The sequence below is a fragment of the Oncorhynchus nerka genome, linkage group LG1, assembly GCF_034236695.1.
Source record: "Oncorhynchus nerka isolate Pitt River linkage group LG1, Oner_Uvic_2.0, whole genome shotgun sequence".
Lineage (NCBI taxonomy): Eukaryota > Metazoa > Chordata > Actinopteri > Salmoniformes > Salmonidae > Oncorhynchus > Oncorhynchus nerka.
This window is the reverse complement of record NC_088396.1, coordinates 19675650-19695847: the sequence shown is the minus strand read 5'-3', so window position 1 is coordinate 19695847 and position 20198 is coordinate 19675650. Positions and strand designations below refer to the sequence as shown.

The following is a 20198-nucleotide window of genomic DNA, read 5'->3' as shown; positions in this document are numbered from 1 at the left end:
TCTAACATCTCTGGAGAGACCTGAAAATAGCTGTGTAGCGACGCTCCCCATCCAACCTGACAGACCTTGAGAGGATCCGCATAGAAGAATGTGAGAAACTCACCCAAATACTGGTGTGCCAAGCTTGTAGCGTCATACCCAAGACTCAAGCCTGTAATCTCTGCCATAGGTGTTTCAACAAAGTACTGATTAAATGGTCTGAATACTTATGTAAGTGTGATATTTCAGTTTTTTTATTTGTATGAATTTGCAAAAAAAGAAAAAAAATGTTTTTGCTTCGTCATTATGGGGTATTGTGTGTAGATTGATGAGGAAAAAAAAACAATTAAATCAATTTTAGAATAAGACTTTAACTTGGAAAACTGTGGAAAACGTCAAATAGTTTCTGAATGCACTGTACATACCCCTAGCCAGTCTGCAGCTTCTCCGTGTTGAAATAGAACCTAACTAACTCTTTGTGTGTTCCAGTGTGACGGTCAGTACATCCCCCTGCCCAGCCTTCAGGGCATCGCGGTGCTGAACATCCCCAGCTACGCCGGAGGAACCAACTTCTGGGGAGGCACCAAGGAGGATGACGTGAGTACTGTTCTCTCTCTGTGTGTGTGTGTGTGCGTGCGTGCGTGCGTGCGTGCGTGCGTGCGTGCGTGTGTGTACTACTCGGCTTCCTGAGGATGATGTACAGGAGGCTAAAAGAGAATCAGGCTTCTGGTATTTGCACGGGATGACCTGTTTACGCCACTAAGTGGCACCTCAATTCTTCCGACCATACTGATAATACTGCCTTTGTCACTCTATTTGTACAACACCTTTCCAGATCCCAAGGACTCTTGTTGTCTTGGTTGTCACTTAGTGGCTGCTGACTCAGTCTTGTTGGAGAAGAGAATGATAACACTTCTGGGTTGTTGTTGTTCAGTAACGTGTGTTTTATTACTGGAGCTGTGACGTTGTTAGATGTGTTTAAACCCTCTCCTCTCGCTCCCAGTGTCGGGGCCTGAGTATGACCCCTGGTGAGAGAGTTGGCCGCCTATCGACTTGTTTGTTTAAGACTCAGATAGTACAAGGGCTGCTGACGGATTGGAGTGTCGGTTTGCTACACATGCGCAGACGCACACACACGCACACCTCCCTGGTGTGGCCCCTAGTCCAGTGAGGTTACCTCTGTCTGTGACCTGGTGTTGTTATGTAATGGCTGTGCTGGGGCAGAGGAAGCAGCTGGGAGAGAACATTCAGTGGAACTGATCCAACACACACGTCATCCTGAAAGTTTACTCTCTTGTCTGTAAACACACACATACACACTTACAGTAAATTCACACGCACACACATACTTATTTCTTAGCCTGTGTTCAAACTATAAACCATCTACAGACCTGACTGTTTTGGCCACAATGAAAACATACCAATGTGTTATTGTGAGTAGGGCTCTACCTAGTGGAATTAGTCTGAACTACAATACAATAGCTCACAACCTCTCTCTCTCTCTCTCTCTCTCTCTCTCTCTTTGAGCCTTTGACGTGCAGCCGGCTGAATAGTACAGATCTGCATTAAAGTGGCATTTCCGAGTGTGTATCGGAGCAGAGAAATTCTGCAGCAGAAGGATGTCTAATTCATCACTACTTGACCTTATCATGGACAATGTGGACAGAGAAATCAATATCAAGTCAGAGAGACCTTTAACTCCAGTCTTTCAATCTAAATTCTAACCCCTCGTTTTCACTAGATGATTTGGAGGTGAAGGAATTGTCAGAAAAAACAACATTTTTCAATGGAGGGTGATGGTGATGATGACGATGGTGGTGATGGTGATTGTGATAAGGATTATGAGGCTGATGTACCACAAGAAAAATCCCCCCCTCCCACACAGTGAGCATCATCAAAATGCTTTAAAGCAATGTACTGTAAATGTGTTCGTTGTGTTTTAACCCCTGCCTCTATTATTGTGTGTGTGTGTTGTGTGTGTGTTGTGTGTATGTGTTGTGTGTGTGTTTAGATCTTCTGTGCCCCGTCGTTCGATGATAAAATCCTGGAGGTGGTAGCAGTGTTCGGCAGTATGCAGATGGCTGTGTCCAGAGTCATCAAACTACAACACCACCGCATAGCACAGGTAACACACCCATGCGAACGCGCACACACTACTTGTATCATACTGTGGTTTTTCGCCATTATGACACTTTCCTCCCCCGTCAGTGTCGCTCAGTGAAGATCACGATCCTGGGAGATGAGGGTGTTCCTATCCAAGTGGACGGAGAGGCCTGGGTACAACCTCCTGGTGTCATCAAGATCCAACACAAGAACCGAGCCCAGATGTTGACGAGAGACAGGGTGAGCGAAGTAGGGATGGAGTCCCAGAGTGTGAGAACAAGAGGACATGCAGTCAATGGGCGATAATATAGAGAGGGAGGGAGAGAGAGAAAGAGATGCTAAGAGGAAGAAAGAGAAGGGTATGCCCAAGAGGCTCTGTCTGTGGATGTGAACTCCTGTTCTCCCTGTGTGTCCCCTTCCTGTCCGTGTGCAGGCGTTTGAGAACACTCTGAAGTCGTGGGAGGACAAGCTGAAGTATGACAAACTGCCCTTGCGGCCTCACCTCTACTCCCAGCAGTCTGTGGATCTGGCCACTGAGGAGGAGGTAGCCCTCGTACAGCTGGTTGCACGTGCTGCGGACGAGCTTATCACCAGGTACACACACACACGCGACCACCTCATTTCGCTCCATTCTACACTATCTGTCCTTTATATTGAATACTGTACCTGTAAAAACCCTCTGTCAATCAGCAGTCAGAACTCTGCCCTCTGACTCCCCTCTCCAATCACAGGATCTGTGAGGCAGCCAAGACCAATGGGCTTCTAGAGCAGGAGCTTGCTCACGCCGTCAACGCCTCGTCACATGCCATCAACAAGACGCACCCCAAGTTCCCAGAGGTTAGGGACGTCATCAACAGGTTGTCTGTGTGATGGGAGGAGTGTGTGTGTGGGATTTTAGTTGTCTAATATCAGGTTTGTTTGTATTGCCTTGTCGCCAGAGTATGGCCAGGAACACAGCTATAGAAGTAGCCAGCAATGTGAAGGCTTTACACAACGAGACTGAATCCCTTCTGGTGGGACGGGTATCACTGGTGAGTTACAATCTAAGAAGATGTGCAGGGTCTAGGATCAGTTTATCCTTCCTAAATCCTAACCTGAACTATTTAGGAGGGAATACGCCAAACTGACCTTTGATCAGTACCAAAGGACAACTTTGTCTTACACAGTCTCTCTACAGAAATGTATCCTTCCTGCCCAACTCGTGTGTGTGTGTGTGTGTCCATCCGCAGCAACTGGAACCATCAGATGAAGAGTCTTTATCCAGTGCTCTGCAGAGTGTGGAGATGGAGCTAGGCAAACTCGTGGATATCCCCTGGTTATACCATATACTGCAGCCCAATGAAGATGAGGTGAGAACACACACACACCACACACCATACACACCATACACACACACACACACACACACACACACGCACACGCACACACACTTCTAATCCTACACTTGTGTCCCTCTCAGGACCCCTCATTAGAGTATGGCAAGAGGAACAGTCGTAGCAGCATGTTCAGAATTGTGCCAAAGTTCAAGAAAGAGAAAGCTACCAAGAAGACCAGCCCTCAGTCAGGTACGTGTTGTTCTTCTGCGTCTCTCTCCACAGGCTTTGTACACGCACACACACACACACACACACACACACAACGAGAGTGTGTATATAATGTGTAAATATCACAATACGTAAGTAACTACATAGGTTTAGAACTAAGGTCTTTACCGTCTCTATGGCCTACATATAGTGGTTGAAATGCATTATAACCACCCAGCGTGGTGTCAGGGATTGTCTTTGTGATCTCTGTCTCCCCGGGTCCTCAGTCTGACCCAGCCATCCAAGAGCACCCCTCTTTTCTCTGTTCATGGTCTCATCCACCTGTCTATGCATGTACAGCAGGCACAAACCAAGGCCAACGACAGGGTGAGGGTGGTGGACGCAGGGCCAAAAACCCTGGGGTTGCCCAGAGAAAGACATTTTCTGTATTAGAACACCTTTTTGCCTTCATGACGACTGATACAACTGAACATTGACTGCATTTGTTTATGAATATTACTGGCAATTGAACATGAAAAAAAGCCATTTCTACTGTAGGGTTTCTCGTCTCATAAACTCTCGTCTCATTGTTTTGGGGTGAAATGAGATATGATGCCAGACAGACAGTAGAATGGATACAAATAGAATGCCAGGGGATGGCTGGTCCTCTGCTTTAGGACCATGTCTGATATGTTGGGAGTGTGTTAGTCCTGCCTACAGTGAGGCAGGGCAAGGTGTTGATTGGGTGGGGCATTCCTGTAGGTTGCACAGGCTTCCACCTCCCTCTCCCTCCTACTTCCTGTACGTCTGTGTTCTGATTGGTGGATAACCTGCATGCCCTCAGCCTCTCTGGAAGGCCATTGGCCACAGCCCTGTTTTTCCGACCAACCAACCTCTGACATCTCTGTTAACCCCTCCTCTTTCCCGCCATCCGCTGCCGCATTTCCTCTCCCTCCCTTCCTTTCCTTCTCTACCTCTCCTCCTCTCCCTGTTTTCCTATCCCTCTATTGGGATTTTATTTCTCTGAGTGTGTGTATGTCTGTGTATACAAGCGTGTGTGTGGATGTGGGAGTGCTTCCAAATTTGTGTGTGTGTGTGCACGCGAGCGAGGGTCTCACACTGAGCGAGCCCCTTCTTGCTCTATATGTGTGTGTAGTCGAGAGATGGGGCACAGAGGAAGTGGGCGTCTGGCTGGAGCAACTCAGTCTGGGAGAGTACAGAGACACCTTCACACGCCACGACATCCGAGGCTCGGAACTGCTGCACCTGGAGAGGAGGGACCTGAAGGTACACACACACACTCAAACATAATACACACACACACGCTAATGCATACATACACACACACTCACTCTCAAACACACACACACACACACACACACACACACACACACACACACACACGTTACCTCATCTATCCCCAGATCAACTCTCTTTCTCTCTTCCTCTCCGTTTCTCTCCATCTCTTTCTCTCTGATTCTGTTGGCCGTTAGTTGTCTCCCTGTTTGCTACTCTGTGCTGCACTGCTCTGCTTGGCTTCCTCTGTGTGTGAGAGTGTTGCTTACCTACCGCAGGAGACTGGCTGCAACTCACTAACCCCCAGTCTCCAATGGTACTGTGTGCGAACTGGGAATGGGACAGGGCTGGGGGAATGGGGGAGGGGTGGGAGGGAGGGCTGGGGGGTGTGGGAGGGGTCAGGAAGGGTAAAGGAGGGTTGGGGTGCCACCATAGACGAGACTAAAAGCTGTTTTAAGTATGAGCGACATAGTATTCACGGAGAGAGGCACAACGACTCCCAGGGAAGCCGACCCAGGGGTGTGTGAGTGAACATGCTTTTTTTGGTGTGATGCTTAACATGGGTGACATATACTTGGAGTTATAGGAGAAAGATGTCCAATGTTGACTCCACTCTGAGAAAATACCTCAGCGAGAACAATTTAGACACCTTGTTTATGACCAGAACATCCAATGGAGATGATGGAGTGTCATTTAAACAATGTTTTTTGAATAGACTAAAAAGTCTATCAGAATTTCATGTACCAGTGACCCTATGGAATATACAGGGGGGGGGGGATTGAATGAGGGAAAAGCGAGTGGGATGACTTTCTGACATTAGTAATAGACACACACATGCATACCATATGAGCAACAGGCCTACCATACCTTGGACTGTGCCAGTGTTTCTTTCTCTCTGTGTATGTGTGTGTGTGTGTGTGTGTCCATTCCAAATCTGTCCCATCCATGTTGCTATGGAAATACCATCATTACCCAATGAAAAAAAACAGAATTAGATTTTTTTTCTCCTAAACACTATTACATAATTATAATTGATCATATTTAGAAACATGGTAACATTTTACTTAAAGGTCCCATGCAGCTGTTTTTATATCAACGTGAAATCTTTTCTGGGTAACAATTAAGTACCTTACTGTAATTGTTTTTAATAAAACAAAATAGCTTCTTAGTAATGGGACATTTCTCAAAACAAGAATTTTGCTAGGACTGTCTGGGAGTGGTGAGGGGATAACTGAAAACTAGCTGTTATTGGCAGAGAGGTTTGGAACTATTTTTGTATTGGTCTATAAACTCATTTAACGTATGGTGATGTCACCATGGAAGGCCAAACCTCCCTCCCACCAAAACAGGCGGAAATTTCAGGCGGCCTTTTCAAACAGCTCTTACACTGAAAGGGCATTATCATAATTGTCACAATTTCACAGTAATATTCCAACCTCTTAGTGTGGAAATATATATAAAACACAGTTAAATCACATTTTTGACTGCACTGAGCCTTTAACACTTACAGGTAAAATGCATTATGATGCAGTTATAATGCATTGTAAGACTTGTCATACGCATGTAAAAGGCTCTTCCCACTGGGCAAAAACTGGTTGAATCAACGTTGTTTCCACGTCATCTCAACAAACCCAAAAATATGTGATGACGTTGAATCAATGTGGAAAACTGATTGGATTTACGAAAAGTCATCAACATACTGGAATTTCGTTGTTTTTTTCTCCACCTAATTTATTACGAAAATGTTACTTAAAATGTACTTAAACATGATGTCTTTTTTCCACCTTGTTTGACTACCCAACCAATTGTAAATCAAAACTAGACGTTGAAATGACGTCTGTGCCCAGTGGGTTATAATGCTTTGCAGCATGTAAGTATTAAACATATTATAATTAAGCAAAACGGCCTGAAGGGGTGTGATGTATATGGCCAATATACCACGGCTAAGGGCTGTTCTTAAGCACGACGCAACGCGGAGTGCCTGGACACAGCCCTTAGCCGTGGTATATTGTCCATATACCACAAACCCCCGAGGTGTCTTGTTGCTATTATAAACTGGTTACTAATGTAATTAGAACAGTAAAAAATTTATGTTTTGTCATACCCGTGTTATTCAGCCAATCAGCATTCAGGGCTCGAACCACCCAGTTTATAATCCCTATTATAAGACATTTTGAGTGCCGAAAGCATGACATTTGGCTTTAATTGGTATTATCAAACTATCACATAGAAAATGGCCAAAGGATCATAAATACAAACAGTGGCAGCTACATGCTGTTCAGTAGCGTGCTCCACGTTTGAATATTTGCAATGGTTATTGAAAGGTAGGTACAGCACAACACATCTGTTCACACTGTCTGTTTTGTCATTGACCAGAAGATCTATTTTTTTACAGTACATGACCTGTTGCTTTGTAACATCTGGCACTATGAGACATATTCAGCACACATGAAGTGAAACGCGTATTACTGGCTGCCTTTAAAGCTAGATTCCTTAGTTGCTAAATCCATTTTTTGGACTTATATATTAATCATATATACTTGTTGATTCCTGAAGTATATAACTCATAAATCCAATGTGGACTTAATTTAACTGTCATACCCCATCAGAACCCAACATATAAGATTGTTTTACTCCTATGTTTGTAAACAACTACATATAAACAAACATTGTATAGCCTCAAAACATGGTTAAAACTATCATTTTTATATAATGGATGGTCACTCTATGCATCCATAGCCCTGTCTATGAATTTGAGAGTGGTTACATTTCTCCAGACCCATCCCGTAGCTTTTTACCAACTGCCTTGTTTTTGTTTGAACTCTGGATTCTAGCTTTAAGAGGTCCTATATAGTGATATACACTGAGTTCTATAAATATTTAGTTTTTAAATAGTAGAATCAATGTTCTTAAGATGTCATCGTCTCTCCACAGGATCTGGGGATATCGAAAGTGGGTCATATGAAGAGAATTCTTCAGGGAACTAAGGACCTGGCTAAGACCGCCATGATTGACCTCTAACCCAGAAGTAGTTGGAGAGGAAGTGCCCCTCCACCACAGAGGAAGAATTTTGGAGCTCCGCAGGAAGAGCTGAATGCCTGGTATCTTGGGATGAATGGATGGATTTGATCCTTTGGATGCATTTGGGAAGGCTGTTTCAGAGAAGCTTTAGAACAGAAATGTTTTAGTGAGGCTGTGATTGGTGCCAAAATGGAAGATGGAACTTGAAAGCTGTTGACAGTGCAAAGAAGGAAGTCATGGATCTTCACAAAAAGCCATTTTTCTAAAATCATATTACCATTCATGGCACAATCAGGTATGCAACTTATCATCATTAGAAAAGTTTGATTGGTCGCCTGGCATCGTAGAGAAGGCCCAATCCAAGTAGCAACAAGGTGACTTCCATGAGTGTGTCCTACCAGCAGGGAGTGAGTGTGTCCAGTTCAATACCGTATGGCTTTGTGATTGGCTTACTGGCCCTTTGCTTAACAGTAGATGGCTACAGATGCAACACGACAGTCACAATATCCTGCTTTCACTGTTTACACCAGAGGAGATGGCCTACGTCCCAAATGGCACCCTATTCCCTATGTGGAGCTCTACTTTTGAGTGGTGCACTATGTAGGGAATAGATGTGCCCTGGGAGAAGGAGAGATGCAACATCACAACCTAAAGAGAGTGAAGCGAGGTCTCTGAAAACAGTGAGACATATGTTGCATGCTATGCTAGCTTGACTTTGGATATCTATTTGGAATTGCATGAATAGTGTTTAGATTTTTTTGGTGTAAAAAGATAACACTTGAACAAGTTTTTTTGTTTGTTTTATATGACTTTAGTATTATTATGCCATTTGTTACTACTGAAAGCATCATTTTAGTTTGAATAGAAAAAAAGTGTTGATGACTTCTATTTATTTGTTTTTGCATGATGGTTCTGTGTCAAAGACCCATGTCGTGTGCCATATTTTAGTCATTTTATTGTAAATGTGCTTTATTGGTAAGAAAACATCAGAATTTAAGACAAGTTATCAGATTACATATTAGGAGTTATGTTTTGTCATTTGACACGTTTTCTGTTGATGTGAAAATCAGTACCAAAGTGAATGTCCAAGACACTTCCGAGCTTAAATGTTAACTTTGAAAGTAGTGAAAATATTGTTATAATGTGTTTGAGATAAATATCAGTTACGTATAGAGGGAGTGAATTTGCTGGTTGTAAAAGCCAACAATTTCATATTTTTATGGAATACTTAATAGGCACTTTTCCATTTTGGGTGTTTGCAAAGATACATCATCATATCAGTAGATACATTTCACTTCAATCTTTAGCATTTAAACATTTCACAGAGTAACACTATGGTAGTGGGGATAGGAGTTATACATTGATTTAAGTAGAGCAGCTGAGGAGCAAAGGAGTCTTGCAAATGTGCAGCCTTTCTAAATTGCTCAGTGTGATATGTAATGTTAATAGGACACTTATTTTGTTAGATTGGTTGCATTACAGGGTATATTTGTATGTGATGCTAAGTATGCATTGTATATATGCAATCTAAACCAGTGTATGCATACACTGTTAGTAGCTATTCTAGTCCAATGCCTTTTATAGATTGCTGACATGTCATGAAGTGGCAACAGCTAACACGTTTTGATGACATTGTTTATCCATTTGCGCCATAAACACCAATTGTAGATGATTGTTTTTGTTAAGTAGACGAATCTCTCCTGTATGTGTTTTAATGCTGTTGTATTTGAATGGAGGTGCAATACTGTAGTGGTTTTCATACAGTTTCTCTGACGAGTTGTTTCGCTGTGGGGAAAACCGAAAGGGTTTTGTATACACGGACGGGCTTTTAAATGAAAGAGCGTTTTTTTAACTAGTTCATTTCGATTCAAAAATTCTTCCAACATCTCACTGGTTTTTAGTCTCGTTCCTCTGTGCTTCCAGGATGATTCTCAAAGCAGGGAATCATAGACTGTTGAACGGGCAGACCTGACTGTTGAACGGGCAGACCTGACTGTTGAACGGGCAGACCTGACTGTTGAACGGGCAGACCTGACTGTTGAACGGGCAGACCTGACTGTTGAACGGGCAGACCTGACTGTTGTTCTATGTGTTTCTACACCATCCTTTGTATGTTCATTTACATCAGCTAAATACTTAGCAACAACTGTATGTTTATCAATTGGTCCAATGATTATTATGATGATCATTTTTTACCTGGAACAAAACTGTTCATGTCAGGATCTTGGCTTTATTGTACAGTCCTCCTGTACCCCAATATCTACTATCAAATGGAAATAGGAAATGATCATTTCATGATCACATGGTAATTACATTTAGGCTTCTTTGGGATTCATTGAGAAAGAAATGAATCTTTTTGGTACCAGTTGGTTACCAATTGTGTTCATTTATTTGAAGTCGGCGCCAGAAAGTAGCTTGTATCTAATACTCCATAATTGTGCAGTGTGAATGTAGGACTGTAAAATAAAGCATTCCCTACAATATTCTTAGAGGGTGCCACATATCACAACTTGAAATTCCTAGTTTCCCACCAACCTCTCTTTCGGTGACTTCTTTAAGAGAATTGACATTATCAAGAAGCATATAGACTATCCTCACAGTCAAGTATTTTTTTAATAACATGAAACCCAAATCATGAGGCCTTTAAATGTCCTGAAACACAAACTTTTTTTTCTAGTCCTACCTTAGCAAAAAAATAGTCTAGACAAATTAAATGTGCTTTATTGCAAGTATGATTGTTGTAAAAAAAAAAAATAATAATAATTCAAGTTCATAGCCCCAAGCTAGCTAGGTTCCTAACCAAAGATATGAATTAAACATATTCTGAACTTTCAATCTTTTATGAAATCCTAAGTACCCAACCCACAATTCTTGATCATTAAGTGTATGTCAGTCATTGTGTGACAGTCAGATGACGATCAGTTCTTTGTTTGTGCCACAGTCATGTCTTGTTGTCTTTAAGTGGCTTTGTTATGGGCTGGTATCACAGACATATTGAATATGGATTCATTTTAAGTAGGCCTAGCTCTTGTTCTCAGAGTGGTTTAACATTCCAATACATAGTTCTGTATTCATATTAAAACCACATTTTCAGTAATCTGAATTCAAGTGCAATCTAGGTAGTTTATGTCTGTGTTTTCAGCTCAAATGTGCGTTTTCTCACTGCAGGTCAAACTCAAAAGCTTTAGTTCACAGGCTATGTGTGTCTGTCTGAAGGGTCTCTGCCTGGTTTTGCATGACTGTGTTAGACCCCACTCCAGGCTTAGAGACAGAGAGCGCTTGAGTTCTCCAACCTGGGGAGAGGTTTCCCGTACGCACAGATCTAAGATCAGCTTACCTCCCCCAATCCTTACCATAACCATTAGAAGGGGAAAACGCAAAACTGACCTTAGATCAGCATCCAAGGGCAACTTCAACCTACTCCATGTTTTCCAGTGTTGTGTATATATAATGCTGCAAACTGCCTGGTTTTCATAAACCAACCAAACCCTATGTGAGGATATTTTAGGATGATGGTCTATAACATGGTGGAAGAGAAGTGAGTTTCATTTGTTTACATTATGTTTACAATGGCACAGTTTTAAGAATACATATACATAGATATACAATATTTGCATATTTATTGCCTAAGGTTAAACAATATGATGATGTGTAACTGTGTTTTCATCTTTGGAATATAATGTTACAGTTGTGACCTGTGTTGCTATCTGGATGATTTTGGTAAAGTAGTTGGTCATTTTTATGACTAATAAGTGACTGTTTGCTGTGCCTTTTTATGGTTAGAATGCATGGTTAACTATTTATTACAATATGGAAGTCACTGAGATGTGTATTTTTGTATTCTGATTAAATAAATGGTTCAACTTTGTTGTACATTTTCTTAGGTGCCTTAAAAACAAGGCTACCGGTTCATATCTTCCTTCTTGAATAAAAGTGAAAGCGTACACAATGTGTTTCCTGCCTAGCCATAGACTGTTACCATCATTACCATCATTACATATGGTGTTTGTTCATATTGTTTGTTGTTGTTTCATCACATTTTTTACAAAACCAATGTAGAGAGGACCACTCATATTAGCAGTTAATGTACTTGTTTACTAATGAACTGGTACTGGGCTATTTATAATATGTTCCTGTAAAGTAGGCCTACATACAATTGTGTATATATTTAGGCCTATACACAGATATTCAAAAAACAGACATTCAAAAAACGAAAAGCATTAGGCTACATTTAGTAGGACAAAAGGGGTGGAGTTTGTCAAAGACTACAGACCTGTCTTGCGTGCTGGTACTGGTAGTGACAGTAGATTCTGAACGAGGATGTTCATGCTGAACTAATTGTATCGCTTAGAGAACTACAATGGCCTACCATGCGGAGGATAATGTGGGACTCATGCCTAATGTTTACCGTTATGTCTCGCTTTGTAACTGCAAGTAGTCATGTCAGTATTAGGAGTTTACCTGTTGTTATTCGCGCTATTCTACAGGGACGGGATGAGATTGACCGCAAGCAGTTTGTCTGCCGCGGGCCAGATGGCACAGCGCGATGACGGCGATATTGTAAACTTTATTGTTAAGGGCGCAGCAGACCATCAAGTGGTTCAACAAATTCAGCATCAGGACCGGACAGCATCAGTCTACTCGTCAGGTATGTGTTCGCCAATCAGTTAACAGATGGAATGTGGTTCCTGGTTATGAATAAAGATCTTCAAAGTGTGTGGTGTTAAAATAATATTGTGTAAAGTGCATAGATAGCCAACGAACATTTTAATCTCGTAAATTTCATGATATTTTTTTTTTACATCTTTAGAAATATTAAATGTGCATAGTATGCCATACTTGCATGGTAGGCCTACAGGTGAGGCAGCACAGGTTGGTTATATTTTTCATTTTCCCTCCAGAGAACCTTTGAATGAGAGAGTCAGTTTAAATTGCGGTAGAATCCCCATAAGGAGTGCTGTAAGCCAAATATACCACAATGTAAGACATGCTGTGCAATGCACGTCTATCCATCTGATGTTTGTTAGTCAGCAAGGAGAGTGAATAATATTTAGCAGATCATGTCATTCAGAGTGTGAATGAACTAGAACGAACAGCTCATTTCCAAAGCCAAACGTGTTCATTTTCATTTTGCTAGTCATGATATTGGTTTGGAGTCTGGACCACCATTACAGCATGATCCAAGGTCCTCATAGCATCTAAACAGCAGGCTGCCTACTTGTTTACAATGCCGAATGAATGACAGGCTTGCATTCATATTTCTGTTCAGAGTCTTTATGATTTATTCATTGTGTAGGAGTTGATTAGCATAATGCTTATTCACGTGCACTTCTCGCTCATTGTGTCCAATGAGGAACATTTATTCACAACAAAAGAACAAAAGGTACCTTTTATCATGTACCAGATGTTCAGTAGCCTTGTCCCAGATCTCTTTGTGCTGTCTTACAGCACAAAGAGGTCTAGGACCAGACTAATGGGATCAAGAATTTGATATTTTGTCCCACATTGAAGAGGCTAAAAGACAAGGACTTGGATCATTTGAATTCTTTGTTTAATTCCTCCTCCTGGTGTGTCTCCTAACAGGGTCGCACTGTTTTATTGTCCTCTCTGCTGGACAACATGACACACCCTACAAGGTCTTACCATAAACTAGCCTGGTCCCAGATCTGTTTGCTATTGCCTTGCCAATGACCATAGGGGCTGGTAAAATGGCACAAACGGATCTGGGACAAGGCTAACTGTAAGCACCGAAATGACCTAAATCTCAGCACCATTCCACTTTCCTATACATTTCAGTATGGTGTCTATAGGACAGCAATTTGACTTGGATTGTCCCGGTGATGTTGTGCAATTGTAGAGGGAATGGCTTAATCCCAACACAGCAGTGTCTGAACCGGAGCCATAGAGGATCAGTCTCCACAGGCCCATCTGCTCCTCCTATTGGTGTACACACACACACACACACACACACACACACACACACACACACACACACACACACACACACACACACAAACAAACACACACACTTTCCTGCACGATGTAGCCTAATTCCCACTGAAACCATTTGATGTTCTGTTTCCAAGTCTCAAAAGATATTCTACATATCATGTCATATGATTGGCGTTACCAACTATAGCTGGCTTCTCAATCTCCATCTAATTTGAGTTAATAGCAGGTGGAATCACATATCTAGCCATCTCTATTGGAATTATGACCTCATAGCCCGTAAACCCCCATTCTGTCCAAACCGTAAATCTCTTAGAAGTGGGCCCCAATTCTCCAAACAAGTAGATTATAGTAATCTGGTATTATTCACCTCCACTGCAGATTAAACAGGCCCTTCTGTCCTGTTGGTCCACTAAGACTGCTTGGTTGAACATGAGTGTGAAGTGGCTGTAGGGCAGGCTTCATCCCCTTCACATCTCTCCTTCATCTCTACCGATCTGAAAACTGCAGGACTGTTGAAAGGGATGTAATATAAGCCTACCCAGAGATGAATTGTCACCTGTCCACCTCTATAGAATCAGCCCAAAGAAAGGATTTGATAGCCGGACAATATCTTTATTAGCCTGTTTGCTGATGTAGCACAATGTTATCTTTCAAACGTCTTTATATAATTCTCAATAATCGGCCAAATTGAGTTTCTGCATCACATAGGTCCCGTGGGACAATTGAATAGATATTTCCACAGGGAAATCCTCAAATGTTTTTGTTTATAGTGTTCTTATTAAGGCCTTTTTTGTTTTAATCAGGACTATATCATTGATTAAAAAATATTGCCAATCAGTGTTGTCTACATTACAGTATCGAATTGTAAAAAGGAAAAACATTTGATCATTGAACTGAATTTATCCTTTCTCCAGGCTCTGAATTCCCTCTGAAGGTCCAGGTCAATGACATGTCAACCCGCCACGTTCTGAGCCTAGCCACAGTGGAGGTGTATGTGAACTACACCAGGACCAATTCTGCTCTCACCACTGAGGATGGTAGAGTTTTTCTTTATGTGCCCTACCAACTGGGGTTACCCCTCACCATCGTGGCTAGCATGGATAATTACCTGCTCACCCTGCTGCCCTGGAAAACCACCAGGATGCCAAGTAAGTGTGTGTGGTGTATGTGTGTACTCGTCGTGGCGGCTTGTCATTGCAGTAGCTGTTGAATTCTAATGTGAGATCGCCATCTAGTTTCTCAATGTAACAACTACGTAGTGACGGTGTGGGGATCAAATCAAGCAAGTGCCTCTGGAAAGTTTCACCGTGCCTTTTCCCTTCTGGTTTACTGCAGTATTTTCAGCTGTGACCATGTCCCTGTTGTCCATAAACCAAGGCAACATCTGGTGGTTTGACGATTCAGTTCTGATAACTGGCAAAACATCTGGTATGTATGTTGCGTCTTTGTTGTCTGATTTACTTTCCTGTTATTATCCATTCTATGATGCTTTATTTACACTCCTAGGGAAAAAAAGGTGCTATCTAGAACCTAAAAGGGTTCTTTGTCTGTCCACATAGGAGAACCCTTTCAAGAACCCTTTTGGTTCCATGTAGAATCCTTTTGAGTTCCATGTAGAATCCGTGAGTTCCATGTAGAACCCTTTTGAGTTCCATTCCTTTTACAGAGGGTTCTACATGGAACCCAATAGAGCTCTACCTGGAACCAAAAAGGGTTCTCCTATGGGGACAGTCGAAGAACCCTTTTGTAAGCCTTTTTTCTACGAGTGTACGTACGGGTAGCTACTCTTATTCATAGGTCCTAGTTCTTGAACATAAGCTAAACATGGCCTTGTTTTTGTCATTTATCTTCTTAATTACCATATGTCTTTTCATCTGTAGATGCCTTGTCTCAGCCCAGGGTCCAGTTCCCTAAGAGTCTCCTGAACCTGACAGACAGAAGAAGCCTCTCCTCTTTCAGAGCTTACCTAACAACGCCTCAGCCTCCTGTTGGGAAAGACTGTTACGTCTACACCGCTGGCCTTCTCATCAACCAGTCAGGTATGTGTGTTTGTGTGTTTGTGCAGCTTTTCCAAACCACATTCGGAGGGAGATACAGAGCAAGAGACAACGGCCTACAAATTAGCAATACTGTAATGATGAGACCTTTTTCGTCGATCTTTTGTATTTCAAAGGTCTTAAAGTAAGTGTTTTCTGTTTCAGGATACAGCAGCATTGAGTTGAGCCCCATAGCAGCTGTCAGTGCTCAACTCTTGTCCAATGGCAGAGAGATCCAGGTGACCGGGCCAGTACAGATCACTCTACCCCTGGGGGACAGCTCTGGACTGCAGGCCTCTCATGCTGTGCCAGCCTGGTCCTTTGACCATACTACTGGTGGGTGTAGAGGTAGTTAGGGGAAGTTCCCCTAGACAATGATCTAAGGTCAGTTTTACATGTTACCCTCTAATGGTTAAGGTTAGGATTTGGGGAAGGAAGGCTGACCCTAGATCAGTAGTTCATTCATGTCTTCAACACTTCAACATTCATGTCATCAATATTATTCAGGTGCCTGGATGAACAGAGGACTGGGAATTATGAAGATGGAGGAGGGGAAGTTGTTTTGGACCTTCATGGCCCCTCATCTAGGCTACTGGATAGCAGCACCCATGCCTTCGATCAAGGGTATGTACTGTATGATAGGTAGCAGTTTCCCAAATCAACAAAATATTTGTGACCCTTCAGAACTCCTTAAAACTTCAAACCTTAAAACGCACCTCTGTTTATTGTATTACTTCATAATTGTATTAATTTTAGGCCCAGAATGCAATTCAACCATTGCTAGATATATTGAACTATACATTATTTATAGCTGGTGGTCATTTCCAGTAAGCAGATTGTCTATTGTTCTACAGTATATGAGTTATTTGTTGTGCTCTCATAACGCTTTCCAAACTTTTAACCAGACTCTTATGTGCTAATGTTAAAATAGGTTACACGGGACATGCCACCCCTATGGACTTCATCTCCTACCATAGCTCCTTGATCGTGGCTGTGCTAGGAGGAACTCTTGTCCTCCTTGTTGGAATTTTAGCAGTGATGCTCTGTTGTCGTAGGTAAGAGATGGATTCATTTTGTTGTTACCTCACTAATCTGTTATTGTTTAGATGTTAATGGGCCAGATTAACCAAGTGAATTGACAAATCTCCAGTGTCATCAAACTGTTAATTGATATTTTGTTTCACATTTGAATTTGTGTCAATATAGTATAGTATAGTAATCTTTTAACAATGTCAACTAATGTTATGATCTGATATCAACTGATTGTATATACCATAGTGATAGTGACCATTTGAAGCTGATCCACCTTTCAATGGTGGTCTGATTAGAAACATGTTGCATTTCCTAAGAGAGGTTTCTGTTTCGATCCACAAATGTTCTTCTAGGGAACCTAAGACAAAGAGGATCCACGCCACCAAAATGGCGTCGTTGGAGATGGACCAAACCACCACGACACATGACAACCAACTCTGCGAAGTGTCCTCTCAAGACTCCACCCACTCTGAAGACGTATCTCACCAATTATTAACGAGGAGGGGCGATGGCAAATTGGACGATTCAGCCACTTCCAAGTACAATGACGACTTCAACTTTTACATTGAGGGTACAGATCTTATTGGTCCAGAATCCTCCAGGCCTTTGCAGCAGGCCCTTCTTGTCAACAGCAGTGACATTATGTGGACACGGGGCATTTCTGAGGGGATAAATCTACCTCTCTCTCTCAATGAGAGCTTGTTCCTCCAGGACAGACTGCTCCACTTCCACAACCAACCTGTGGCTATCCGCCATGCTCCGGGGCTTTGGAGCTCACCAGAGCAGCCCTCTCCGGGATGCAGGTCTGCCACCCTGCCCCGAACAGGTGGGATGTACGACCTTGGGCAAGGACAAACTGTGGGCATGGACAACCTCACACAGACTTTACCCAAGGCCCCTCTGGCCACTCTGGAGCGCTCCCAGGGGCACGGCAGGGAGGGGACTTCACAGGGACAGGGAGGGCTTCACGGGGACATCTCCACCTTCAAGCCAGAGTCCTGGAGCCGCTACTACAGCAGCCTCCCAGAGTCCGTCTCAGTCCCCAGCACGCTGAACGAGGCCAGAGGAAGAGGAGGCCACCGCCCTGGGGGTGGGCGTCCCTTTTCCAGTGAGCTCCAGGAAGCAGACCAGAATTCAGAGCAGACCCCCTCAGAGCTCACCAGGGCCAGGCCCTCTCCTCTCGCCCCGCGGGCATGGTTTGTATCCCTGGAGGGCAAACCGGCCGCAGAGATCTGCCGCAACTCTTCCTCCGTCACGGACTCCAAGAGAAAACGCAGGGCTGCAGGGGACAGCCGTGACACCAGTCTTGACTCTGGAGTGGATATGAGCGAGCCCAACAACCAGCCAACTGTTGGGAATAGGCAGACGATGCTGGATCGTAGTGGCACCTTTGTCAAGAGAGCCACGCTCCATATTAAGCCCCCCCTTCTCGTCTCTGGTGAGGAATTGAACAAGGAGTGCAGCGGGAAAGGTGCCATGGGGGGCCAGACCCCAAATGATGACGCCCCCCAGGGGACCATCCTGGATGTAAGTGGTGCTAGCGGAACTAGTACCAACGTCTCACAGGAGAGAGGGGAGGGGCCGAGTGCTTGCCCAGAGAGACACTGAGTTCAGGGCTATATTCAGTTGTGGAATGTTCAGATATAAATATACAACGTAGAATAAACATGTCCCTCTGACATGAACAATAAATATTCATGTCAGTTCAATTCATGACATTTCTATCTGCAGCGCTCCACAACGTTTGCCTACTGAGTGTGACCTTGGGCCACCTCACCCCCAGGAAACCATGATAAGGACAATGACAAGAACCTGGCATCACATGGAGGAAAAGCCACTCACAAAGCTGAACTAGGAGCATGAGCTGAAGTTGTGTAGGGGAATAGTCATAGACATCAAATTGCACTGACTGTGTCAATACATGTTATGACAATGCCTAAAGGTGGTGTTGTACAATCTCTTGTATTCATCTGTCGAATGTAAACCCGGTGAAACTTAAAGGAATCTTAGTTTCACTTCACCTGTGCCATTTCTTACTCATAACATAGAATGCATTTGTGTAGGCTGCACCTTTACAAGCCCGCCATGCATGTCTTCACTTAAGTTTCATTGTGAATCTGCCTGTCTGTGATTGACTATACTCACATGAAGTCTGTTACATTCCTGGAAGTAAGCACACATTTGCCTCAGCAACATTTGAACTTGTCAGTACAGAAAGTTGTAAGGTCTCTAGATTTACGTTCACGGCCAGATTCTGCTCTGTTAGACATCCCGTCCTGTGGTAAATTATATCTTCCTGTCCTGTAACCTTTGAACTGTATGTTGGGTGAGATGGCTGCTCCCGCTCTGTTGAAAACCAGCTGTTGTTCATCTAGTTCACGGGACTCTAGACTCATTCCACCTCTGCCACTTAAATGTAACTGCTTGTACTTGCTGGTACTTCACCACAGTCATGGTTTTATCAACTAAAATCTATTATTCTTGTCATCCCTAGATTTTGTACAATTTATAATGGCATGAGTTGTTGTTTAAGTCAAGAGAATATTGAAAGAGTAATTACATTTTCAAATACGCTTGTGCGAGCCTGTTATGATGCATATGAGTTTGCTTGCAAATGACTCATTACTGGTTGGCACAGAGGCTTGTCACGACTTCTACCGAAGTCGATGCCTCTCCTTGTTTGGGCGGTGCTCGGTGGTCTTCTAGCCATCGTCGATCCATTTGTCTTGTCTTCTCACACACCCGGTTCTCATTTCCCCTCATGCGTTGTGTATTTAACCCTCTGTTTCCCTCAGGTCTTTGTGTGGTATTGTTAATTCTGTTTCATGTCTTCCACACGTTAGTCTGTTGCGCTGGGTTAACCCGTATTGTTATTTCGTGTTCACTATGCCGTGTGGTTTTGGTTCGCCTAAATAAAAAGGCTCCGTTGGCTACCCAATATCTGCTCTCCTGCACCTGACTCCCTTACAGCCATTTACACATACCCGACACTTGTAAAAATGTGTATGATATTTCAGTTCAACAAAGCACATACATAACTAGCAATATATTATCCACTATTGTGATATAGACACTATAGAAGTCAAACATACTATATGTCTTCAGAAGGGCAGACTACATAACAAAATGCCAATGACCAAAAACACAACCCGTTCAATGTTAATGATAGTTTTTAATTTAGGTAATATACAGTATTAAGGGCACTTCTATGGAAACTTTGATCGCTTTCTCATTGTCACTCATCTTTGATTGCTTT

General features: G+C 42.9%; 2 protein-coding genes across 7 annotated transcripts in view; both read left to right on the top strand.

The window, feature by feature from the left end:
* Window positions 1–11785, top strand: part of LOC115111091 (diacylglycerol kinase eta-like) — a 75546-nt gene extending 63761 nt beyond the window's left edge. For 4 of the 6 annotated variants that reach the window (XM_065012997.1, XM_065012881.1, XM_029637462.2 and 1 more), the window contains 10 exons: window positions 469–576; window positions 1991–2104; window positions 2188–2322; window positions 2516–2676; window positions 2814–2919; window positions 3021–3113; window positions 3312–3431; window positions 3542–3647; window positions 4762–4892; window positions 7836–11785. In XM_065012997.1, coding sequence (XP_064869069.1) covers window positions 469–576; window positions 1991–2104; window positions 2188–2322; window positions 2516–2676; window positions 2814–2919; window positions 3021–3113; window positions 3312–3431; window positions 3542–3647; window positions 4762–4892; window positions 7836–7922 — 1161 coding nt within the window. In that variant the 3' untranslated portion in view covers window positions 7923–11785. The remainder of the gene's footprint in view (window positions 1–468; window positions 577–1990; window positions 2105–2187; window positions 2323–2515; window positions 2677–2813; window positions 2920–3020; window positions 3114–3311; window positions 3432–3541; window positions 3648–4761; window positions 4893–7835) is intronic. The other 2 variants (XM_029637549.2, XM_065012905.1) reach the window with 1 other exon arrangement.
* A 425-nt stretch (window positions 11786–12210) lies between these two features.
* On the top strand, window positions 12211–20166 carry LOC115110927 (protein FAM171B-like). The gene is made up of 8 exons (XM_029636854.2): window positions 12211–12570; window positions 14789–15022; window positions 15210–15302; window positions 15755–15913; window positions 16076–16246; window positions 16418–16534; window positions 16842–16965; window positions 17296–20166. Exons 1-8 carry the CDS (start codon window positions 12363–12365, stop codon window positions 18548–18550), a joined length of 2361 nt encoding a protein of 786 aa, XP_029492714.1. The 5' UTR covers window positions 12211–12362; the 3' UTR covers window positions 18551–20166.
* Window positions 20167–20198: the final 32 nt, after the last annotated feature.